The following is a 26,857-nucleotide window of genomic DNA, read 5'->3' on the forward strand; positions in this document are numbered from 1 at the left end:
AAATAAAAAGGCAAACAAATAGTGGAGACAAAAATAAATCATACCTTTTTTATTTGGGTATTTAAAATTTTAAAGATGGAGAACATATTTTCAAAAGTTTATTTTAATGGAATTAAGTCTTTAAACACTGTAAAAAGCTGACAATACGGGTTGCTCATTCATTCTCATTAATTTACTCATTCTTAAGTAAATTATTTGCGGTGATAATATTGGCAGTTTCTGTAGTTTATCAAGATGAACTGAATAAAATTAAACAGAGCAGTAGATAAAACAACCCGATACTTTTAACTAAGTGCTAGACTTTAAGATCATCCCTCACTGTGCATATTCAACTGTAACAACAATCTTTGTGTATACAGATAGTGTCATCTACTTCAAATGAAGAAAGATCTTTTTAAAAAATCTTTAAAAATTACTTTCTAGACCTAGGCTAAGTGTTGCTTCTTAGACATTCCCACACCTGCTAATAATAACCTATTCCCGATCCAGCAATTCCCCTCTTCATTTCCTGCCCCCCCCCCCCGATTTCCTGGCCTGATTTCAGTCTAGATATCACACACAATTGAACTTAATAAAATCATTTTTCTCCACAACAGACTGAGGTTGAGACTGTGGCAGCAGAGCCCAGGACTGAAACTTCGGGCTCCGATGTGCCAAATGGCCACATAGTCAATGAAAGGTGACCAAAGCTAAAAGTTGGGAAGGCCTATCTCTTCTAAAGCCAAATCTCCAGTGCCACTAATGGGATTGTTGTGATACCCACAACACGGAGCAGCACTGGTCTCCTTGCCAGGCAATAGGGTCTACTTCCCTGTGGAGTTTCTCCTACTTGTTTTCATTATACTTCCTGCAGCACGATGGCCCCTTCATTTGACTATTATTATCAAGCGTTACTGGAGGCTGGGCCCCGGGCTCAAGATTGGAGATACACTGAGAGACAATTATAGCCTGTCCCCATTGCGTTTACCTTCTAATGGAAAAGACAGTTGCTAATCTAATAGTAACTTAAGTGAACACAAGATTGAAATATGTCCTAAGTGACCCGAAGGAAAGGAAGATCTCATAATAACATCAAACAGGGCAAACACACCATTCTAATTAAAGTAATTATAAACCCAGGAGGAGGCTGCTCTTCTTTTATAAATTACAATCTATGCATCTCTGTTCCTCTCTTGCCCGTTTTCTCCAGTAATGGGTTTTAAAAGTTAGCAATATAGGAGCTACTGAGCTTTAAAGAGCAAAATACTAAAGTAGGGATGTGCATTTCATACACTTGTCCTGTCTTTTGCAGGCATAGTATAGTTTATTATTACAATGGTTGGATGGTCAAAATATAAAAGTATGTTTAGTACAAGCTAATGTCGTACTCTCATTTGCTGCTATTAAATCTTTGAAGCCTGACCTGGATTCTTTGGAGGTGAGGATTATATAATTCACGGACAACTATTAAAAGATTAAGCTCTGTTGTAAAATACACTATGTCAAGTGTTATAAGCACAGAAATAGAGCCTACTAGTACAAAAGGTATATTTCCATGTAGTCTGCAATTGCTGAGGTACAGTTATATTACCTTTATCTTAAGAGGACTGTTTAAAATTCTAATAGTTTCTCCTGCATAATTAAAAACTAAGTAACCCAAAAGTATTTAAACATGCTTCCTAGTTTTTCTTTAACACTTGTAAAATTTACTAGAATTTTCTGAACTTCAGAATGACACTGAATGAATATTAACAACATACTATAATAAAGGTCTACAAAAATCATTCCACTTCACTATTATACATCTATTAGTCAATAATTCATGTTTGACGAAGATTTCTTAATTATAGCATAAGACATGTTTTCATTAATCAGATCTCCAGGCAACTTTGTGCTATTAGACATCTTCAGCATAATGTAAGGCAATATGAATTATGCATGTGGTATGGCTAGAATAATTAAAATAAGAATCCATATGGATTTGTGTCTATCATAATTTATTGTATCCTCTGAACAGTATCACCAGTCAGTCCTGAAGAATGGATGGGCATATGGGAAAGATATTTCATTAATTCTTCCCTATTCTCATAATGGTTGAAGATGTTGAGCACATGATACACCAGGGTCCTAGGTATTCACCCAATAGAAATGCACATAAGTTCAAAGACTCATACTAAAATGTTCACAACAACAGTATTCATAATAGAAAAAATTTACAACTCTCCACATGCCCATCACTAGAATGGATATCTAAATTGTGATACCTTCATATAGTGGAATAAAGTACAGCACTAAGAATGATCAAAGTGGAACTACATAAATACATGTGGATCTTGCAAACATAATTGAGTGAAATATTTTTTAAAGATATGTATGGTATAATTCCATATATAACACAAGAACGGTTTCTGAAATTCTGAGAATGCCCTGTTGCTTGATGTGAATATTGGTTGCATGGTTATATAATCAGATTGTGAAAATTCCAACATTTGTAATTTTTCATGTATATTATTCAATAAGTAATTGAAAAAAAAAGTTGATTGAAGCCGTAGATCAGATAAAATTACAAGCATTATTACCCCTACTCCAGTTGCTCAGTTGGCTGTCTCACCTCCACACCCCTGGCTAGAAATAGAAGGAAAAAAAAAAAAAAGTATAAATGCCAGTTTTCTCAGTCTTGGAGTTCAAGTTCTTTTGCAATTATGTATAGCTACAAGATAAATTTTATGTATATTTAGATTTTCATTGATACTACCAAGAATTTAATAAATCCTTTTATAATAATGACAAGAGTGGTGGTAGGTTTTAATCAACTATTTTGTCTTTTAAGAGGAGGTGAATTACAAGGAACAAGCTCCTTCCAGCCATAGTCAATACCCAATAACATCCACTCCAAAAATAACATTCATACACACTTAAAAACTACATATAAACTTGCAAATATTAAATACTTATCTTATAAATATGTTTTTTTTGGTATGCTAGTCCTACCTTTCCCAGTGAGGTTAAGAAATAAAATTACTATATGGCTGGCTACTGCTTATGGGTATGTACAAACTACACACCTGTGTTTTGCAGGTGACTGTTATCTGAAGGACTGGTCTTCATGGAGTCTTTGTCAGCTAACCTGTGTGAATGGTGAAGACCTAGGCTTTGGTGGAATACAGGTCCGTTCCAGGGCTGTGATTATACAGGAACTAGAAAATCAACATCTGTGCCCAGAGCAAGTGTTAGAAACGAAATCATGTAATGGTGAGTGCTACAATTCATGAAATCTTTTCAATTTAGTTTTATGTTGATAGAAAAGAAGATATAGAATTTTCTGTTCAATAAGTCATTTGCTAAGATCTCGCTTAAGACTGAGAATTGAGTAGGATTCTGAATTTTAAAAAATTTACAGGAAGAAAAATCTTCACCCTTCCTCAATTAGATTAGAAATGTAAAAAATGTTTGTTTTATGAGCTACAGAAGATTGAGCTAACTAAGAGCACATTATGTGTACACCCAGGACAAAATCTAACAATAGCCTTTATTTAAATCAAAGGAAACAAAAATCCACAGCCAAGTGAGAGGTTTTACTATATTCTTAGAAATTGATAAATCAAAATATTGGTGAGAATTTGACCTAGGTGTTATGAACATCCGTGTTTACAGGTTTGTGTGTGTACATACATGCACATATAGAGCCACCCAATACATGACATTTCCAAGAACCACAGAGCATCAAAAATAGTTTGGGAACACAGAGGCAGTCTAACTGAAAATGAAAGAATTTATAGGGTCAACAAACAATCTTCTCCTTCCTGCTTGTGTTTTGAAACAATTAGGGAGTAGGACATTTAATAGCAAATAGGAGTCAAAATATTACTATTATTACTGAAAAGTTGGAGGAGAGAGCTCAGAATGTGAAGGAAGAATGCTTAAAGTAAAAGCCAAATGGGCTGGATGACTTAAGAAATAGGTAGAACTATCTGCCTTGTCAGTTCAATCTTCCCAAATTTACCAAGCAGATAAATGATTTCATAATGTCCTAGGACAGTGTACGTAATGAAAATGAAATAAATCCCAAGGAAAGGTTTGTTCAACCCAAAATGACAAAATTAGAAATAAACAACAATTAAAAAGAAATCTCCCCATGCACAGACATCAGTCAAAACTAAAAACCATACTTCTAGGGCATTACATATCAGCACAAAAGTACTTAGGAGAGAACTTAAAGCCTTAAATGCCTAAATAGGAGGGAGAAACGTTGAAAATGAGCTAAGCAGTAAACTCAAGAGATTTTTTTTTAAAAAGATAAAGTAGAATGTAACTAATACAGATAAATATAAATTAATGATTAGAAAAGATAATCAACAACCAATAGTGGACCAAAACTAAATAGACCACCTCATGGCAAAAATGGAGGAGAAAAAAAAAAAAAGCAATACTACAACAAATAGAGTTTGAAAATATATTTTTGAATATATTTTGCTAATAAATATAAACACTTCAAGATAATCTAGATTATTATAATTTATACCAAGAGTAATTGAGAATCTACACTATGGATTCTATAACTGTTAAAAACTCAAATTTATCAAATATTTACTTACACATGAAACAAACTAGAACCTAAATGGCTTTGAGCTTTACCAAAATTTAAAGAAACAAAAACTCCCTTTTATGTGAAATCTTAAAAAATCAAGTTGAGTGGGAAAAAAAGATGAGGAAAATCCCTCCAGCTCTATGAAAGTATAACCCTGACAGTAAAATCAGCCAATAAAGTCACCAATGAAAATAGATGTCAAAATCATTAAAGATTATCTAACCAAATAATTAATATCATGACTAATTATATTTTTAGAAGTACAAAGATGCCTAAATATTAGAAAAAATAATGTAAGTCATTACAGTAATAGAAAAAAAGGCATATGATTTTAAAATATGTTAAAAAGATGTTTATAGAATGCAACTCTAAAAAACTTCCCAACACAACTTGAACTAGAAGGAAATCACTTTACCTGATAAATGATATCTACCTAAACAAACAGCATACATCATAATATTAGGGGAAACATAAGACACATTCCCTTGCAATCAGTAACAAAGCAAGGATGCTCATTGGGGCTACTTCTTTTCAACCTAGTAAAGAAGGTTCTAGCCAAAGTATAATCAGAAGCTTAATAGTTGAAAACAAAGAAATAATCATTCACATTACTATATGATGTTCACATTAAAAATTTTAACAAACAAAATAGATAAAAATCATGATAAGCTCAATAGATACTGAAAGGAATTTGACAAAATATCCATTCGTGATAAAAACTCACCAGGTGGGTCTCAACATAGCAAAGGCCATCTTTGACAAACCCACAGCTAACATTATTATACTCCGTGGACAAGCTCATAATTGTTCATCATTAAGAAGAGAAGTGCCAGAAGGATATTATCCTCCCTCACCACTTTCAGTCAATGTACTACTGGAAATCCTAGCCATAGCAATCAGACAATAAAAAGAAATGAAAAGCATCCAAGTTGGTAAGGAAGATTAAAACTATCACTGCTTACAGATGATGTGATATTATACACAGAAAACCCTCCCCCAAAAAACTATTAGAATAAATGAACTATGTTAAGTTGCAGGATACAACTGATATATAGAAACATATTTCTATACACTAATAACAAAATAGCAGAAAGAAAAAGAAACTCCATTTACACTTGTACCAAGAATAATAAAATACCTAGAAATAAATTTAACCAAGGAAGTGAAAGACTATACACTGAAAACGATAAGGCATTGAGAAGCGAAATTAAAGGCTACATAAGAAATGAAAAGATAGATCATGTTCATGGATTGGAAGAATATTAAAATGTTTATACTACCCAAAGTAATCTATTGATTAAATATAACCCCTACTGAAGTATCAATAATATTAATCCTAAGATTTATATGGAATCACAAAAGACTGAACAGCCAAAGCAATCTTTTTTTTTTTTTTTAAAGATTTTATTTATTTGAGAGAGAGAGAATGAGAGACAGAGAGCATGAGAGGGAGGAGGGTCAGAGGGAGAAGCAGACTCCCTGCCGAGCAGGGAGCCCGATGCGGGACTCGATCCCGGGACTCCAGGATCATGACCTGAGCCGAAGGCAGTCATTTAACCAACTGAGCCACCCAGGCGCCCCAGCCAAAGCAATCTTAAGAAAGAGCAACAAACTGGAAGTAGCACAATCTCAGATGTCAAACTCTACTACAAAACTTATAGTAATCAAAATAGTATGGAATTGGCACAAAAATATACACCTAGATCAGTAGAACAGAATATAGAGCCCAGAAACAAACCCACACTTACATGATTAATCCACCACAAGAGAGGCAAGAAGATACAATAGGGGAAAGACAGTCTCTTCAATAAATGGTACTGGGAAGACTGGACAGTTACAGTGAAAGATAAAACTGGACTGCTTTCTTATGCCACACAAAAAAATAAGCTCAAAATGGACTAAGACCTACATATAATACCTGAAACCATAAAACTCCTAGAAGAAAACATAGGCGGGTGCCCAAGTGGCTCAGTTGGTCAAGCGTCTGCTTTCGGCTCAGGTCATGATCCCAGGGTCCTGGGATCAAGTTCCGTGTCAGGCTCCTTGCTCAGCGGGAAGCCTGCTTTTCCCTCTGTCTGCCACTCCCCCCCTCCCCCACACTTATGCTCTTCTTCTCACTGACAAATAAATAAAATCTTTAAAAAAAAAAAAAAAAAAACCCAACATAGGCAGTAATTTCTTTGACATTGGCCTTAGCAACATTTTTCTAGATATGGCTTCTCAGGCAAGAGAAACAAAAGCAGAAATAAAACTATCGGGACTATACCAACATAAAAAGCTTTTGCAGGAAGGAAACCAACAACAAGGTAACCTATTGAATGGGAGCAGATATTTGCAAATGATATATCCAATAATGGGTTAATATCCAGAATATATAAAGAACTTACACAACTCAGTACACACAAAGTCTAATGAAAAAATGGGCAGAGTACCTGTATAGACATTTTTCCAAGGAAGGTAACAGATTGCCAAAAAACACATGAAAAGATGCTCAAAATCACTAATCATCAGGGAAATGCAAGTCAAAACCACAATGAGAATTTCCTCACACCAGTCAGGATGGTTAATTTCAAAAAGACAAAGTGCTGGCAAAGATGTGGAGAATGGGAACCCATGTGAATTCTTGGCAGGAACCTAAATTGGTACAGCCACTGTGGTGAACAGTATGGAGGTTCCTCAAAGAATTAAAACTACCATATGACCCAGTAATTCCACTTCTGGGTATTTACCCAAGTAAAAGAAAAAAAAAACACTAATTCAAAAAAATATGCACCCCATGTTTATTACAGCATTATTTACAATAGCCAAGATATAGAAGTTAAATGTCCACCAATAAATGAATGGATAAAAATGTGGTATATGTATACATATATACCATATTCCATTCCTCAGCCATACAAAAGAATGTCATCATCTTGCCATTTGAGACAACATGGATGAACCTAGAGGGTATTATAAGTGAAGTAAGTCAGACAAAGACAAATACCATATGATTTCCCTCATATGTGGAACCTAAAAAACAAAATGAACAAAATAAAAACAGAAACAGACTCATAAGTACAACTAGCGGTTGCCAGAGTGGGGGATAAGTGAAATTGATGAAGGGGATCAAGAGGTACAAATTTCCAATTAACAGTGTAAATAAGTCACAGGGATGAAAAGTATATCACGGGGAATGTAGTCAGTAAGATTGTAATAACTTTGTATGGTGACAGATGGTAACTACGCTTATTATGGTGAGCGTTTTGTAATATTTGTAATTGTTGAAACACTATGTTATATATCTGGAAATAATACTTTGTCAGCTATACTTGAATAAAAAATAAAAAATCTTTAAGACTCAATTATAAAATTTAATTAGAAAAAAATTGAATCAAAATAAAACTACAAGTAGAAATATATTTAACAGAAATATATGTAAGATATGTATAGAAAATAAATGATGAAATCTTATTTAAGCATATAACTAACTAAAACATTAGTAAAATAGGCATGTTCATGGATAAGCCTCAATATCATTACATCTCAATTTTATACCAATTTATATAAATTCCATGTAATTTGAACCGATTTTTAAGTGATCTGAGAAATTGATCCTAAAATTCATATGGAGAGGTTGAAGACCAAGAAGATCACAGAATTATTTATTAAAGCTCAGAATTTCAAGAAGAAAAAAATGGGAGAGGAGGTCAAGGGACTTACATGGCTTTATTCAAGATTTACTCTACAGCATTAATAATTTAAGAAGAGTGACCGGTCAACAATAAAGCAATTAGACTAATGAAACAAAGAATCTCAGGAACAAATTCTTATACGTACATAACAGAAGTGAAAGTCAGTAGGGTAATGGGTGGGTAAATAATGTTGCAATAATTTGTTATCCATATAATGTTTTTAAGATTATCTTGTGGCTCACACCATACACAAAACTGATAATAAACTAAATTATAGAGCCAAAGGTGAAGAGCATAACTGTAAAACATTTAAAGAAAATATAGGAGAATATCATTATGAACTCAAGAAGAATTTCCAAAATATGACATGAAAAGCACAAAAATGAGAAAGATGAAAAATTAAATCTTCTACATAGTAATAGATCATAAACAAGGTTAACAGAGAAGCCAAAGCCTTAGAAAAGATATTTGTGAAGTCAATTAATTTCCAAGGATTAGTATTCTACAACAACAATTAGTATCTAGGACAATTTTAAAACTCCAAGAGTATAAAATTGATCCAATTTTATTTTTATTTTATTTATTTGACAGACAGAGAGAGCACAAGTAGGCAGAGCAGCAAGCAGGGAGTCACATTCGGGGCTGGATCCCAGGACCCTGCCTGGGATCTTGACCTGAGCCAAAGGCAGATGCTTAACCAACTGAGCCACCCAGGCACCCCTAAAATTGATTCAATTTTATATTCTTAAAATTGAGGACCCAAAATTTTCTTTTGTGAGTTATATATACATAAAAATTTATATTAAAAAGATAAAGAATAACCACAAGCCAATTTTATGTAATAATAACAGTACTTCCTGAAAAATAACTTTGAAAACAAAACCAATAACTTTGACAAGCACGTCCTGTTTTACATTTTTGCAAATCTATAATATCTGCCTTAAAGGAAGACAGCTGGATTCTGTTTCTGCACTCAATCTCTTGCAATCTTAGTTTAGTTGACGTATATGAAGAAAATCCAGCTCTACTCACACAGATGTGTAGTTGAAATACACACACACACACACAATCTGAAAGATGTCAAAGTCTCCCAGGTTCTCTGGACCATACTTTGAGAACTGCTATTCTAGAGTAAATAATTCCCACAATTCAATAAGAAAAGGCATAGATTTCAGTAGGATAAAAAATGGCCACTAGATATAAAGAAGCAACACTCATAAGAGGAAGTCTAAATGCCCCAAAACATTTGTTACTCTTTAATAGCATTAATAGAGAACTACAATTTAAAATGACGATATAGCTTCCACACCCACCAAAATAACCAAAAATTTTAAATCTGGCAATTATAAATGTTCGTGAAGGCTTAAGCAATGATGATCCTTATTCACTGCTGGTGGATATGCAGATTGTCACTTTTTGGAGGGAAAAAAAAGTTATTTAGTATAGTTTCAGCCATCCCTATGGAGATACCCGGTAGTTTGTCTTCTAGATATTTACCTTAAAGAAGCATGAAGAGACTTGCACAAGGTTGACCACGGAGACATTGCTCTTACAACAAAAATTGAAAACAACCTAAAAGGCCATCCAGAGAAGAAATACCAAAAAAAAAAGTTGTCGAGTTTAGTACAGTGGAATTCTATATAGCAGTTAAAATAAATGTACTATAGCTACATTTAGAAAAAACCACATAGAAATATTTCATCTGTATAATATTTACATTTCAGAATGATACATAGACTATGCTACTTTTTAAAATTTTTAATAATATGGTTGACCCTTGAACAACAGAGGTTTGAATTGCCCAGGTCCACTTACAGGAGAGTTTTTTTTTTTTAAATAAATACAGTACAGGGATGCCTGGGTGGCTCAGTCAGTTAAGCATCTGCCTTTGGCTCATGTCATGATCCCAGGGTGCTGGGATGGAGTCCTGCATTGGGTTCCTTGCTCAGCGGGGAGCCTCCTTCTCCCTCTGCCCCTCCCCCTGCTCATGCTCTCTCTGACAAATAAAATCTTTAAAAAATAATAATATGAATACAGTGCAAAATATTTTCTCCTCCTTATGGTTTTTTTTTTTTTTTTAAGATTTTTATTTATTTGACACAGAGAGACACAGCGAGAGAGGGAATACAAGCAGAGGGAGTGGGAGAGGGAGAAGCAGGCTTCCCGCTGAGCAGAGAGCCCGATGTGGGGTGCGATCCCAGGACCCTGGGATCATGACCTGAGCCGAAGGCAGACGCTTAATGACTGAGCCACCCAGGCGCCCCCTTATGGTTTTCTTAGTAACATTTTTTCTAGCTTACTTTATTATAAGTCTATAGTATGTAACATATATTTTGTGTTATCAAGTAAGGCTTCTGGTCAACAGTAAGATGTTAGTAGTTAAGTTTTGGGAGAGTCAAAAGGTATATACAGATTTTAGACTGCATAGGGGTACATGCCCCTAATCCCCATGTTGTTCAGGGTTCAACTGTACTGTATTATCATTAAAAGAATAAAAACCATGGCAAAGAAATGGGATTTAGGAATAGATCAGGAATTTTATAACATTTATATGGCAATTTCAGGACAATAAATTAACATTTGTATCATTTTTGAGATGGACTTACCACTTTGACAATTGTTTATAAATATTTTCTTAATATTCTTTCCCCATGATTGTCCTTCTAGACAGCAGAATGCTTCTGTTCATGTTTATTGTGTCCCTGCAGATGGACAGTGTTATGAGTATAAATGGATGGCCAGTGCTTGGAAGGGTTCTTCCCGAACAGTCTGGTGTCAAAGGTCAGATGGTATAAATGTAACAGGTAAACTTCCAATTTCTCTTTTTGGTTTTTTTGTTTTGTTTTGTTTTGTTTTGTTTTTTTGCAAGTCTTCCTGTACTACACATGCAGTTGGTTAAAGCAAATAATTAAGAAAACAAAGATACTCTTTCAGTACTCAGCACATGGTTGGGACTCAGTACCTAGGCTGTATAACTGTAACCAATGACTATTTTATTTTTTATTATTTCGATTAAATTCTCAAATTCTCCCTCATCCAGCCATTTTAGACAATGTTGCTAGAATCTAGTTAAAATATTACCTAATTCCAATAAATTATAATTTTCAGATTGTCTTCCCTAGAAATTTTATATGTGAATAACTCACCACATGCTTAAAAAAAAAATCAGTATTTTGTGGACTATATCTGTTTCTGTACCTTAAAAATAATATACACTAAGACCAAAAATATTACCAAGTAAATATAATTATACAAATCCAAATATCTTGCTTGAATTCAGAAATCTATGATTCAGTTTTTTATTAATTAATAGGTAAGATCTATTGGCAAATCTCAAGCCCAGAACATCTGGGCAGCTAACCTACTCTGTCCCCACTCAAAAATTATATATTCAAAGAAGAAATCCAAATGAAAAACTTTTCTAAAATGTCCTTTGACCCAAATATACCAAAGAGCTTCTCTAATCTGTGATTACTAAAAGTTTCCTTATCTGAACCCAGTAAATGCAAGGGTTCAAGGACCCTATGAAGTGGAGAGAAACTTGGCTCCAGATATGTACCTTGCAAATTTCCTAGAAAGAAACCAAGGTCAGAACCAGAACCTAAACCTTAAACATATGACCCAAAGATCTAATGTCTCTCCTTTAACATTTTTATAGATCTAATCTATAGGAATCTTCGTAGTGTATCAGTAACATGAGTTTTGAGAGTTAGCTACTCCGGGGGACCTGCTGATTTACTGCCATTGTTTTGCCCTCTGGCAGAGATAAAAAGTAATGTGCATTTGGGTGCCTATTAGTAATGTCCATTTATAAATTTAGCTGTAATATATACAGTAAGATAACAGGAACAGAGATCAATATGCTTTTTGGAAAGCATCAATTTTTATATTAAATTTTAAATTACCTGGATTTATTTAAACCTAATTACTTATTTCCTCCCTATGAAAGCTGGAACAGGATATCAAATTATATTCTTGTGAAGGTAAGATTTTATACATGAGAAATCTGTATCAAGAAACCATTGATAATAGCAACTCCCAGTGGACACAGATATAACAAAGAAGAGACACCTACCAGGAAACCCTTTGCTCTCTCACAGTATTATCTACTGGGGTGGGGGGGGTGGGGGGGGGGAATCTATTCCAACCACACCACTGTAAGAGGCCTAAGGAGAGAAAGAGCCTTATGAAGGGAAGCATACATTTTCTGAATTTGAAGGCACTTATAGAGATGGTCCATTCAACTCAAGTGTTGAAAATGAAGGTCTACATTCTTCTTGAAACTCTTCAGAGGGAACGTTGCAGTTTCCCCAGAGGGTCCTGTTATTTTCAGGTTTCTTTTTCCTCCCCAAATATGGATGCCAGTAATATTTGTCTGCCATTTCTTCTATATGTTAAAATCTCTTTTCCCACTAAAATTAGGGGTATTCCCCAATGCAAAGGTAAGTCGAATTTTAAAAGGCTTACCTGTAGAAATCATGTGTTCACCTTCTTTTTAATCCATTAAAGTACCCAATGTATTTCTTTCTTTCTAATACTTTCTCTGATACCAAAAAGGCCAATGTGTAAATGATTTGTGATAAACTCTATATGCATTCTTCTTCTATCTTTTAGGAGAGACGAGACTCTTTATGAGAAATAGACAAGCATGTAAAGTATATTACCTATCTTGATCGATTGCTTTAATTTTATGAAGTTGTCCTTATTAGAAATCAAGATGTTTTTCTTTTTCATCATGTGTTTCATGATAATAACCTCAATATGGCCTTTTAACTGCAATTGGCTTGCAATGACTAACTGCTTTCCCATCATAATTTTTTGATGAATAGTTTATATTATTGAGAAATAAGGCAAAGAATTAACAAGAGGATCTTTGATTAAATTCCAGAGGATCATCAATTCCATAAATAGAGGAAAAACTTTGCTTTCCTAAAATCCTATTCAACTGAGCAAGTATGGTTTGAAACTCTAAGTTCCCTGCGCATCACCAGTATTGTTTCTCTAGGACATCTATTCTCATCTTAAAACCTCACTTGTAACAACTTAGGTACACTTGGTACTAGACCTGAAAAGAAGAGAAAGAAGAAAAACCAGAGAGCTGCAATGTCAAGTTAAACAATAATGCAAATACATCACTTAGCAGCTACAAAAATCCTGAATTGGCAGGAATAGGGATTTTCTCCAAGAACTATGTATGCATTATTTTTTTAAAAAGTACATTTATGTGGTAGTCACATAAATTAAAGAAACATCTCAAGGGACATAAGAACTGTTTCTTTGGCCAAGAAAAAAATTTAACTTCCAAGGAAAATTCAATCTGCTTTTTAATGTTGGACTGGGCCAATAGCGGGGGCCGGGGACCATGACAGAAACGGCCCGTGTGCAGTTAGTGTTTTCAAAGTGGCAGCTATACAAATACTGCTTGTGGAGCAGCTGCTGAGTGCCAGGCACTCTGCTATCTCCTCTGAATAAGAGGGGCCTCAAGTTCCGGTATGCAGTGGTCAAGGTTAACCAAGTATTTCACAATCAGTCGCCCTCGGAAAAATCCATGGGGGTTCCCGGAGTAGTTCAGGATTCAAAGACATGTCTATCCAACACGGTATTTCTATCATTGCAAGAGATGCTACTTGTCAATATATGATTTTCTGTTCTGCAGGGGGCTGCTTGGTGGTGCACCAGCCTGATGCTGACAGGTCTTGTAACCCACCGTGTAGTCAACCCCACTCGTACTGTAGTGAGGTATGTGTGACTTCATTAGGAAAGACAAGCCAGCTGCATTGTCACCCACCACCTCTTAAAAAGTCCACTCCCTCCCCCCTTCCCCCCCTGCAGAAAAAGCATGTCTTGTGGCCTAAAGATTTCTAGACCTCTCCTTTTATCGATATAGACAATTCTGAATGCACTTATTTCTACTGTTAAAATAATTTGTGAACAGTACAAAAAGTGTGTTTTTTTATGTAGCTAAGACAAATTACATGTAGTAAATTCCGAAAACAGTACTTCCTTAAAGCCTTCTCTTCAAGTCAGATCTTTTATGCTCTCATCACCTTCTATGTATAGTAGAAATCCTCTTGTTCTCCCGCAGATGAGGACATGCAGTTGTGAAGAAGGGTACACTGAAGTCATGTCTTCTAACGGTACTCTTGAGCAGTGCACACTTATCCCCGTGGTGGTGATACCCACTGTGGAGGACAAAAGAGGAGATGTGAAAACCAGTCGGGCAGTACATCCAACCCAATCCTCCAGTAACGCAACAGGACGGGGAAGGACCTGGTTTCTACAGCCATTTGGGCCAGGTGAAGTGACTAGACAGTGTTGATGTAGAATCCTTTAGTTATACATTTAAGCAATGTCAAAGGGTTAAAAAAAATGAGCAAGCATTTTCACATGAGTCATCTGTACTTATTTATTCTGATATTGCCACATAGCATGTTTTTACTATTATGAAAAAAGCACTCATGCTCAAAGTTCAGAGAAATGAAATTAATTTCCTCTTAGAAAAAAAATTAGGATATTAGTTATTTTGATCTCAGACCTAAATTTACAAGTATAATTATGCTTACATTGAACAAAGAAATCTAACCATGAAATATTAATTAGGAAAAAAGTATATGGTCATTCAGAACTGAAACAAAACTCTAAAGACATTCAAGAATTTTTCGTTTGACCATAGACTGGTAATAATTTAAACCTAAAATAGGAACATCAGTAATGCAGTGCTGTGCTGGGGGTACTCGGTAGCCAGCCCAATTTCTATCGGCCCCTAGATTTGATAAACTCAAATAATAAGAATCTGTACTAGCACCAGATACAGAAGGGCAAGTATGGAGCCTTCCTGTCTAGATGGGATGATTTAAATTTGGAGACTGACCAGACCCTTGTCATATTAAGCAGACATCCTTAATGTGTCTAGTAATGGACTTGAAGCCAACAGAGGCAAAAGCTTGAAGGCCTAATACAATGCTGTCCCTACCCCACACATGTTCTCTCCCCAGATGGAATAAACTGTATGCTTATTTCTGGAACTAAAGCTGGTGTTTAAAATTGTGCTGCAAGGGCTTTAAGGTAGCTAAGATCATGGTGGTTTTTCTCACACCAACAGAGATTACTAGTTAATGACCAAAGGAAATCTCTAGGCAAAGCCAGACATAGTCTACTTTACAGTTGTTAGAAATAGGAGAAAAGAAGGAGTCTGCACAGCACATTTCTATTTCTAATGCTTTAAGTCAAAACACGTTCCCTTACTGGAGAATCACTATTAGGATTTTAAGTATTTTCAGTATTTAGATGATTTAACCCAAATATTGAGATTTAACCACATTATCCCTGCCTTCATAAGGTTGTTAGCTGAAAATACAATTTATTTTGCAAAGCTGACTTGTCCGTGCAAACCTGGGAAACTCTTCTCTCGGTGTTTAAGATAGTGGACCTGCAAATGGCCATTAGCAATCTTGACCTTGACTAAGAATCCAAGCAGAACTTCTCACATCAAAACTGGTTTTTAAAAAGAGAACATTGTCATTTTATATATATACCTTCCCTAAAATGAATATTTTAATATATTAAAAAGTTTTATGTTCTTAAAAAGTGTATTTAGACTCTGTTCTTGGTTTTTGAAAAACTCCAAGAATATTTGTTGAAGAACTCTCAGGGCAGATGAACCCAACAGGGGTTGATTTTAAACCCAGTCTCTAATTTTTAAAATCTTTAGAATTGAAAAGAAGTATATTTAGAATATTAACAGTTTAGTTCCAACAAATGGACCCCTAAGTTGATCTAGCTCTAAGTAGAAAAACTTTCACAGTACTGATTTGTTTTTGATGGCTTCCAAATATTGAATAAACCAGAGTGTCTATGGAGTCAATTTGCCCAATCTATAATTTTAGCACTAATATGTTTAATTGTATGTATGCAACAGAAAATACGTGTTGATGTAATGATCAAGTTAGGCAAATTTATTAATACTATCATCTAGTTGAAGTTTATTGTGAACAGAAAACTAAGAAGCTCAAAGGAAATGAGACCAGAAAACCAAATTAGAAAAGTTTCTATCCTGCCTAATTCCATATAATAAAAAGTTAGAAAAATGTTATTTATAGTTAGAAAGTTCTTTATATGTTATAATCAAACTTGGCTATTTTTACAAAGGATATTGTCTATTGAGCTTTAAAGTACAGTGTAAGTGTAAATTAGATAAAAGATTAATTCCCCCAAAAAATGTTAAGCATATTCACTTTCAATTCATCATAAAAAAAAGTTAAAATGACAAAATTTATGTTCAAATACCTGTCTGCATTAACCCTAAGCTGTAGGACTTTATTGAAATTGCATTACTTTTCTTCTTTCCTTATAATTGCCATTCTCAGAATAAAAATAAGAAAATGTTTATTTAGCATTATGCATATATTGGATTTGAAGTAAAATTTACATAAGCAGCTGCAAAAATTTAGGCATATGAACCTGAAATCTGAACGCAATTTGAATTGAAAAAATTATTTTTCCATTTAGTTCTCACTGATAATTTATCTTTAATGAAGCAGCATCTAACTCATAATAGCAGCTTTGCATTAATCATTAACTGTGCCTAAGCAATAATTCACTTTGTTTTGAAAGGATTTGGTCATATGTCACTGGTCATTGGTCATAGTTAAAGACTGTCATATATATATTTATATATATATATATATACACACACACACACCAGACTAATGTAAATTAATAACTAATATCCATTCTTCTTAGATGGGAGACTAAAGACCTGGGTTTACGGTGTAGCAGCTGGGGCATTTGTGTTACTCATCTTTATTGTCTCCATGATTTATCTAGCTTGGTGAGTGATTAAATATTTCAAAATATAAGGGGATACAGATCAATTTCAGCAAAAACACTGTCAGTTGACTATAATACAGAAACAGCAATTTGTATCAAATAAGTATTCTACATTTATTTAGTGTTCATCTGAAATTAGAAACAAAAATAGCTTTAGTCATAGATATTCTAAAAACTACCAAATCAGCCATTTAATATCTGAAGATGAGCCAGAGCTGCTCCAGGTCATCTCAAGTATGTTCCCCTTGGTTATACAAGATAATATTGCTTTGTATGCTTATCGTGAACTACAGAGTTTGATACTGAATTACGACTGGAGAAAGATATTATGGTGATACCTAATTTTATTCAACTATCTTTTTAAACATGTATTATAAATTGTGTATTTATAAAGATTTCTGGTCAAATACTAAAGGATTATACTATAGTATTATTTCCATTGTTAGTGAGAAATTTCATTTGGTAATTCTCTTACAGGATAATAAAATATTTGAGGGGTTCTATTTCAAGGTTATTCAGAGCATTAAATAAGAAAATCAAAGATATCAGAATATCAAACTTGAGGTTGAAATTAGGTCATTAGGCAGTTAGGCAACTTTATCAATATATTTTGAATTTTTTCATTTAAGATAGTAAAATTTATGATTAAAGATGGATTTTCCTTCTCCAGTTATTATTTTTTTTATTATTTACAGCAAAAAGCCAAAGAAACCCCAAAGAAGGCAAAACAACCGACTGAAACCTTTAACCTTAGCCTACGATGGAGATGCAGACATGTAAAATAGAACTTACCCAGGCAACAACCAGTTTCAGCTTTCTGACTTTGCAGTAGACAGCCAGCAGCCACAAAGCTCTTCATACTGTGTGAATTCAAATGCATTATAACTTTTTAAAAGAGCATCATAGAGTGAAAATCAGTGCCATTGGAGAGATCAAGACAGTACCACTTACATAAAATTAAAAAAAAAAAATCAGCCCTGAGAATTCTAGATTTAGTTGAATATAGGCTGCATTCTGAGAGTTTTTTGTGATCTTTTCTGAAATCACCAACTGACCATTCACTTTCATCTCTAAAATACAGTTGTGGAATTGGTCAGTTAGGACACCTGATGCAAGCCTCTGGGCAGTGTTAGCCCATAGTAACATTTTAGCATGAGGAGTTTATACCAAGATCTCTACAATACTATAGTCAAGCATAACAACATGTATACTCAATGGAATGACACACATTACTATGTCAGACTATGTACTTGTTAATAAGCAATTTTAATGGTGAATAAGAGATAAGCTCTAAGCTGAGCAGGAAACCCATTGAATAAATTCAGCATCTTGGTGGTTGATGGTAGCTCTCATTAACCTGCATTTCAGAGGCAAAGACTCTTTTATAAGACTTAATTCTTGTCTTTCTCCAAAGTACGAATGCTGGACATGTACTAGTATCTTAGAAAAAAAAAAAAAAAAGTCCTCAAGTTCAGTATTTTGTAGTGGTTATTGTCAGGAAAACTAATTTACTTGTGTTAATACGTTTCTACTTTCCCTAATTTTCAAACTGGTAGCCTGCATCTCTTTTGCTATATGGAAGGCACATTTTGCACTATATTAGTGCAGCATGATAGGCACTTAACCAGTATTGCCATAGAAACTGCCTCTTTTCATATGGGATGAAGACATCTGTGCTAAGACGGTCATGGAGCCATTTGCAAGTTCTTACATCCGGAAGAGAATAAAGTTCAGTTTGGATGGCGACAGGATGGAACTAGCTATTACATCTGCTGTCTACACTCTTCCTCATTGCTGCAGCCATTGTGAAATCGACAACATGGTGGTGATTTAAATGCTCAAATCCCGAACTCATTAATCCTTCAAAAGATGGATCCCTCTAGTTGGTTTTTAATTGTACTTTGAAGGCGGTTTACGACTAGATTTTTATATTTGTTACCTTTGTTAAAAAAAGAAAAGAAAAGAAAAAAAGGAGCCGGTTATCTTTTTCATTTTGAGCAGATGGAGAAAATAACGTCTTGATAATTTTTGTAACTAAAAGAACTCAAAATCTTGTGATTTTTTTTTTTCCCCGATTTGTTTTTCCTAGTTTTGCATCAAATGCATCCATAGTTTTGTCTTGCTGACTGGTAAAATTTGAAGCAGGCTTTGTAGGATTTCAAAAACTAAAATGTTCAAAAAAGAATAAATAGTTTGCCCCAGGGCTTCATTAAATATCTAGACCAAGGGTGGCAAACGTTTTCCGTAAAGGGCCGGATAGTAGGTATTTTCCGCCAGGCCTGGTCACACCTGCTCCATTCTGTCATCGTGAGGATGCGGGTGTAGACGCGACACAGGCCATAGAAGAATGAGCGTGGCTGTTTTCCAATGAACTTTTCTTTGTGACATCAGCAGGCCACATCTGCAGGCTGTGGTTTGTGAACCACTGGTCTAGAAATTTTTTCAGTGCTTACCTCTCTGTTGTGTCATCTTTTGCTTTCATTCATTTACCCTTAGAATGCCATCAGCGTTTAACTTCAGAGGTGAAAAACGGTCATTAAAGTTTATCGCTGTTTTGGAAGTAGTTCTGTTTTTCACACACGTAGCCCTGGGAATGGCACAGTGAAATACTATCTAATGTGGCAGACTTCTTCTGTATGAAAAGAAAAAAGAAAAAAAAATCAAAAGGTGCCATTAAAAAGCGATTCCATTTTTCAGGCAACATTTACTGCAACAACCTTTGGTGGAGGGGAGGACATTAGGTTTTCAGGTCTTTTAAAAATAATGTAATAAGCTCTTTTATCTTAAACGTAGCTGTGTTGCCGTACAACTGGTTTAGACTAGAAGGTGTTTCACCTTCAAGTAGAGTTTGAACTCTCCCTGCTGTTCTTTAGAGTATTTGCAAAGATTACAAAAGACATCAGATTAGGATGTCCTCGCCCCCAAATTGAACAGATTTCTACCTGTCTCAGTATGAATTAAATGTGGAAACCACTAATTCCTTACTCAACATTTACTGTATTAGGCAAAGCAATCATTTCAAAGCAAACAGGTGGTCACAAAGCGGAGAATTTTACTTTAAACCAACGGTTTAAACAAGGCAAAGCATAAAAACAAATTCCATTGCATCGGTCTTACAGAAGAGGAAAACAAAAATAATACCGTTGCTCTAAAACTGTGATTGCTAGTCTAGGTACTCAGGGGTCTTCCAGGTATTCCTCAAGTTGATCTCTTTGAATAAAATGAACTCCATTTGTCCAAAATGGTTGAGAAAGAATCTATTGCAGTTACTTGAAGGATTTAGCTAACGGCCTTAGAAAATGTATGCAACACCTAATAACTTTGAAATTACTGAATAATATATTGTTGCTATAAAAGCTATCCTTAGGATACTGTAAAATGTCCTTAATTCAGAAGGCCTATCAGTATCATCCAATCCATACTCTAAGAATTAATGAATTGATCAAAACTATAAAATTTTACAAAAATACACGATTTTATTCATAAATGAATTATATTTTGCAACACTACATATACGGAGGAGACTAGGTTCAATGGGACCTAAAACTAGGGAACATATTGGAAGTTCACCATTAGGATTAATACTGGGTGCCCTCTTGTTAGAAAGATGGAAGGAAGGGCACGTAGCCAGCTGGCTATTTTGGACAAATGAAGGTTACTATATTCATGTTTAGAACATGATAATAGCCTTATTTTTGTTCCTGGCATGAGTCAATAATGAGTTAAGTATGTTACTGGAATTTCATCAAAACCTTATTTCTCCTGTTCATTCTGACAATTCAGGAGGGGAATATAGTAGTAACTAGTCTCTTGACACTTTTGCCTTACCAAAATGGCCCATGAGCCCCAAAAGGTTTAGAACTACTGCTCTATAAATCTGAAGGTCTGCTTGGTTTAAAAAAAAGAAAAGAAAAATAATGACACAGTATCATGTACAATTTTGTTGGACTATTTCAGTACAAACCACATAGAACTGGCACAACCGCTCTTTTGAAAGGGGTTGATTTGCTTATTAGTACCTAATCTAAGATACTGACTGTAATTCTTACTTGAAAGCCTTTTTGAGGACACTACCATGTAGCTTAAAGCCAATTTGAAAAGGAGTGCATAAAAGCATGTTCTTAATTACTTGTAACAAAGCACAAATTACTCATAACAAGACAAATATTTCTTGAATCATCACATGTAAGACACTCTGCTAGGCACTGTAATACAGTTAGTCATGACTTTTGTATACCTATGTATCTAAGACACTGAAAAGAAGGGAAAAGGTTTCATGAGTGAAGACAGTGCTTAAATCACCCTTGACTCTCGGTTTGTTTCCAGTGTGGTATTTTTCCTGTTGGAAATCCACATCTCAGGCCATACTGTTAAGCTTTTGCTGTAATCCTCCTCCACCCTCAGGGAGGTAGCAATGTTCATTTGGCTGAACCAGAGCCCTGTTAAGTTCCTGGGCATTTCAAGATAAAGTCACTTACCCAGAACTTCTTACAGGGATTAACACCTCTCAGTTTGTTTGTTTGTTTGTTTGACCTCCTCCAAAATCCCTATACCTTTGCTCCTTATAATGATTTTTTCTGGTCTCTCTCTACTCTGCTTACAACTAATCTTATCTCCTTTTCTCAGAACTACCTTCTACTAAACATGCTCAAATTTTTAAATAAGGGGGGAAAAAAATGAAGGTGAAGGTCTCTATGCCCTACCTATTAGGGTCAAAGTGTCACTAAGCATGTGAACATCTTGATTTAAACAAAGTGTACTGGTCAAAGACAGGAGTAAAAAGATAAGGAAAGATGTAGAAGATATGCCCCCTCAAAAAAAAGGCTTTCTGTAAATATGTCCATTTTTATACTCTATTTAGTACAACGAGCATGCTCCTACCTCTACCTTGCCTCTGTGTTCATGACCCACCCTACAAGACAGTAAGGCAAGCCTGTATCTTACAGAAAGGAGAGCCCATTCCTGGGCTTATTTGGAGTTTGAATAGATTTTCAAGAATCATGCCTCCAAAATGATCTGAGACCTATTTGTAAAAATATTACCAAATTCAAATGTGTTTCGTGTTATATTTTCCCCACTAAGACTGAGGGTGTTGAAAGGAGAGCAGTATAGGAAAGAATCTGTGAAGCATCTTGTCAGAAAGTGAGTTTTCCTGGGTCTAGTTTAGATGTGAGAACAAAACACACCTGCCCGTCCCACCTGGTCCTATCTTCAGGTGGCCGGACTGCAGAAGAGGATTTCGGGGTCTGAAACTGGAGTGGGGGCCTAGCAAACAGGACTCTATAAAAAGGATGTTTTGCAGTGTGATTACAGTAATTCTGTATCAGCAGGAAAACTGAAAATGGTTACGTCTACGTTATTAAATGAGTAAAACAAATGCTAAGTGGATAGAATTAACTTTGTAGTTTTAGGTTTTCATGCTTCTACCAAGCCAGATCCTAAAACGGGCAGTATATGAAGACTTTTAGTTCGTGGCAGTCATGTTTTCAGCGATCAAAATCTCTAGTCTAGTTAGAATATAACTGTCAGTCTTATTGTGTTTTGTAGATTTTTTTTTAAAGCAATAGTTTCTAGATCATCTACTTTGAACCCTCGATGAAATTTTCACAACTATTTTTTGCAATCTATTTATGTTTATTTTTAAAAAGTAAACATTAAGATCCCCTTTCTGGTACTTTCCCTGCCTATTTGTAGCACAGAGATTTGAAGAGATCAGTATCGGTCATTGTAAAATATAACTTTATTAAATTTGCAATATGTCTTTATATAAATTATAATCCCCTAAATGTGTTTTTTGTTAATTACCTGAATATTTATTTGATTTAAGGAGGCAGATGTCTAAGAAGTTTTTGTTAATATTACTTTGTAAATTGTGTAATGTAATTTATTTTAAATTATGTACATTTCTTTTTTAACGCACAAAATGTCTATGTACAATTAACTACAGATTTGAAAATAATGTCACTAAGCTTTATTCAGTTAATACAGATGGCATGTGAAGATGTAATATGCTTTTTTACATTTTCATATGGGTTATTTGTAAATAACTATGTTGCTGACAAACATAAACATGGAAATCATTTTCATTCTACTCATGTGTACTTTTTTAATTTGCATCATTTGCTGTTCATACATGGGTTTTAAAAAAATTATTTCAGTGAATATCCAAACACTTTTACTACTCTATTGCCTGTTCCTGAGCCTTTAAAAACAAAAACAACTCAAATTGAGAAATTTCGAAAGATGCAAACCTTAACTTTAAAAGTCTGCTGAGGGGCGCCTGGGTGGCTCAGTCAGTTAAGCATCTGCCGTCAGCTCAGGTCATGATCCCAGGGTCCTGGGATTGAGTCCTGCATCGGGCTCCCTGCTCAGCGGAGAGCCTGCTTCTCACTCTGCCAACTTGTGCTCTCTCTCCGTCAAATAAATAAATAAATAAAAATCTTTAAAAAAAAAAAAAAAAAAAACTCTGCTGAGGCCACCACATTAATCATTATGGACAAATGACCTCTTAGTTTCCAGTCAAAAGAGAGCACCAGCAGAGGATAGTTAGACACTCTGGAACAGAGCCCTTCTTGCCCCCTCAGTCAGGGGGCAGGCCTCTCCCTGTCCCTTCTCCCTGTGCCTACCAATAAAAGACCAAACCGAAAAAACAAGGTAGGAGCTCACACTTAAGAAATTAAGATTCCCTCAATTCCCCTAAATTAAGATGCACACATTCACAAACTCTGAAAGGGATACACAAATTAGATAAGTTACTGCCAGTGTAGCTTGGAGTTAGAACATTTTCTGAAATAGTTGTTTGCTGAAATATAACTAAGCAGGGAACCCTTTAAACAGTGTATGAACCCTTCAAAACATGCAGCTAGCCACAAATGCTGGACAAAAAAATCCATTCCATATTGTTCATTACAACTGAATCTAGATGAAAAAAATGTTTAAATGTATCACCCAAATTATTCCATATATATGTATATATATGTAGATATTCATAGTCAAATTACTAACTTCAGTTTTTATTTTACAACTCTAATTTATGTCCTGCAAACACAAATAGGGACATGACCGGTCTATATTCTAGATTTGCTTCTTCTGAGTATCTAGTGATTTCTGTCATGAAACTCTGAACATATTTCAAAGAAAAGCCAACACATACTTCAATGTACAGTTCTCATCAGCGTCAATTAGTCTCAAAAGAAAGGAGATACATACAAAATGTTTAAATGCAGTCATGCTTTCTAATATTTCAGGGGTTTGTTTTTTGTTTTTTCAGATGACTTCCCTTTTCCCTCTCTACCTTACTCCATAGCATCTCCCTGCCAAGGCAGCTCAATTTAACAATCTGATGTGTGCCCTGCCATATTTTTCTCCTTGATCATATGACCTTACAAACATGCTGGGGACAGGGAAGCGAGAGAGGAAAAGAGAAAAATGGGCTGAATTTAGTAGATACACCAGAAAATTGTTTCCTTTCTTGTGTATTGCTGTTTTCAAACAAGTAAAATGGCCTTTGCCCTTCTCCCAAACCTCAGCAACACCGAAGGCAAATCCCACAGCTTTTGGGTCACAATTTGAGTTTTGAAAAGTCCCAATCCCATAGAAAACACTAAAGACTCCACCAAAAAACTATTAGAAATAATAAATGAATTCAGTGAAGTTGCAGGATACAAAATATACAGAAATCAGTTATGTTTCTATATACAAAATAGAGAAATTAAGAAAATAATTCCATTTATAATTTCACCACAAAGAATAAAATACCTAAAAATAAACCAAGGAAGTGAAAAGACCTACGTTCTGAAAGCCAGAAAACATTGATAAAAGAAACTGAAGATGATACAAATAGATATTCAATAATCATGGGTTGGAAAAATTAATATTGATAAAATGTCCATACTACTCAAAGCAATCTACAGATTGCATGCAATCTCTATCAAAATACTGACAGCATCTTCCACAGAACTAGAACAAATAATCCTAAAATTTGTATGGAACCACAAAAGACCCCAAATAGCCCAAGCAATCTTGAGAAAGAAGAACAAAGTTGGAGGTATCACAATTCCAGGTTTCAAGATATACTACAAAGCTGTAGTAATCAAAATAATATGGTACTGGCACAAAAACAGATATGTAGATCAATGAAACAGAATAGAGAGCCCAGAAATAAACCCACACTTAAATGACCAATTAATCATGACAAAGGAGGCAAGAAGATACAATGCGCAAAAGACAGTCCCTTCAGTATATGGTATTCGGGAAAACTGGACAGGAAGGAAAGAAGGAAACTTGAGTTCATTTTACACCATACACAAAATAAAACTCAAAAGAGATTAAAGACCTAGATGTGAAACCTGAAACCATGAAACTCCTAAAAAATAGGCAGTAATTTCCTTGCATTGGCCTTAGAAACATTTTTCTAGATAGGTCTCCCGAGGCAAGGGAAACAAAAGCAAAATTAAACTATTGAGACTATACCAAAATAAAAAGCTTTTGCAAAGAGACGAAATTATCGGGGCTCCTGGGTGGCTCAGTTGGTTAAGCGACTGCTTTCGGCTCAGGTCATGATCCTGGAGTCCCTGGATCGAGTCCCGCATTGGGCTCCCTGCTCGGCAGGGAGCCTGCTTCTCCCTCTGACCCTCCCCCCTCTCATGTGCTCTCTCTCTCTCATTCTCTCTGTCTCAAATAAATAAATAAAATCTTTAAAAAAAAAAAAAGACGAAATTATCAACAAAACAACAAGGTGACCTACTGAATGGGTAAAGATATTTGCAAATGTTATATTCAATAAGGGATTAATATTGAAAATACATAAATAACTTATACAACTCAACACCAAATAATAATAATCTGATTTAAACAGAGGACCTGAATAGACATTTTTCCAAAGAATATATACAAATGGCCAAAACATGAAAAGATGCTCAACACAACGAATCAGGAAGATGCAAATCAAAACCACGATGAGATATCACCTTATACCTTCAGAACGGCCAGACTCAAAAAATAACAAGCATTGGTGAGGAGGGGAGAAAAAGGAACCCTCACACACTGTTGGTGGGAATATAAATTGGTGCAACCATGGTGATAAACAGTACAGAGATTCTTCAAAAATTAAAAATAGAAATACCATACAACCCAGTAATTCCACTACTGGGTATTTACCCAGAGGAAAGGGAAACACTAATTCAAAGAGACATGTGCACCCCTATGTTTATTGTAGCATTATTTACAACAGCCAAGATATGGAAGCAACTCCTATCCATCAACAGATGAATGAATAAAGAAGGTGTGGTATATATACATGTACGATGGAATATTACTTATCTATAAAAAAAAAATGAGATCTTGCCATTTGCAAGAATAGGGATGGACCTAGAGGGTATTATGCTAAGTGAACTAAGTCAGAGAAAGACAAATATCATAGGGTATCACTTATACATGAAATCTAAAAAACAAAATAAACAGAAATTAGAAACAGACCAATAATACAGAGAACAAATTGGTGGTTGCCAGAGCGGGGGAGGATGGGGGAATGGGCAAAATGGATGAAGGGGAGTGGGAGGTATATGCTTCCAGTTATGGAATGAAAAAGTCACAGAGATAAAAGAAACCACATAGGGAATATAGTTAATGATGTTGTAATAGTGTTGTATAGGGACAAATGGTAGCTGCACTTGTGAGCATAGCATAATGTAGAGTTGTCAAATCACTAGGTCATACACCTGAAACTACTGTAACCCTGTGTGTCAACAATGTCATTTTTTTTTTTTAAGTCCCAATCAGGCTAAAA

At 34.9% G+C, this 26,857-nt stretch overlaps 1 protein-coding gene across 1 annotated transcript in view; it reads left to right on the forward strand.

The window, feature by feature from the left end:
• Positions 1 to 23,161, forward strand: part of THSD7A (thrombospondin type 1 domain containing 7A) — a 388,294-nt gene extending 365,133 nt beyond the window's left edge. The window contains exons 22-27 of the mRNA XM_081800925.1: positions 3,058 to 3,231; positions 10,950 to 11,045; positions 13,898 to 13,980; positions 14,327 to 14,537; positions 16,984 to 17,071; positions 17,766 to 23,161. Coding sequence (XP_081657051.1) covers positions 3,058 to 3,231; positions 10,950 to 11,045; positions 13,898 to 13,980; positions 14,327 to 14,537; positions 16,984 to 17,071; positions 17,766 to 17,850 — 737 coding nt within the window. The 3' untranslated portion in view covers positions 17,851 to 23,161. The remainder of the gene's footprint in view (positions 1 to 3,057; positions 3,232 to 10,949; positions 11,046 to 13,897; positions 13,981 to 14,326; positions 14,538 to 16,983; positions 17,072 to 17,765) is intronic.
• Positions 23,162 to 26,857: the final 3,696 nt, after the last annotated feature.

Source organism: Leptonychotes weddellii, chromosome 12 (genome assembly GCF_054177405.1).
Source record: "Leptonychotes weddellii isolate Sample4059 chromosome 12, ASM5417740v2, whole genome shotgun sequence".
In the NCBI taxonomy this organism is placed as follows: domain Eukaryota; kingdom Metazoa; phylum Chordata; class Mammalia; order Carnivora; family Phocidae; genus Leptonychotes; species Leptonychotes weddellii.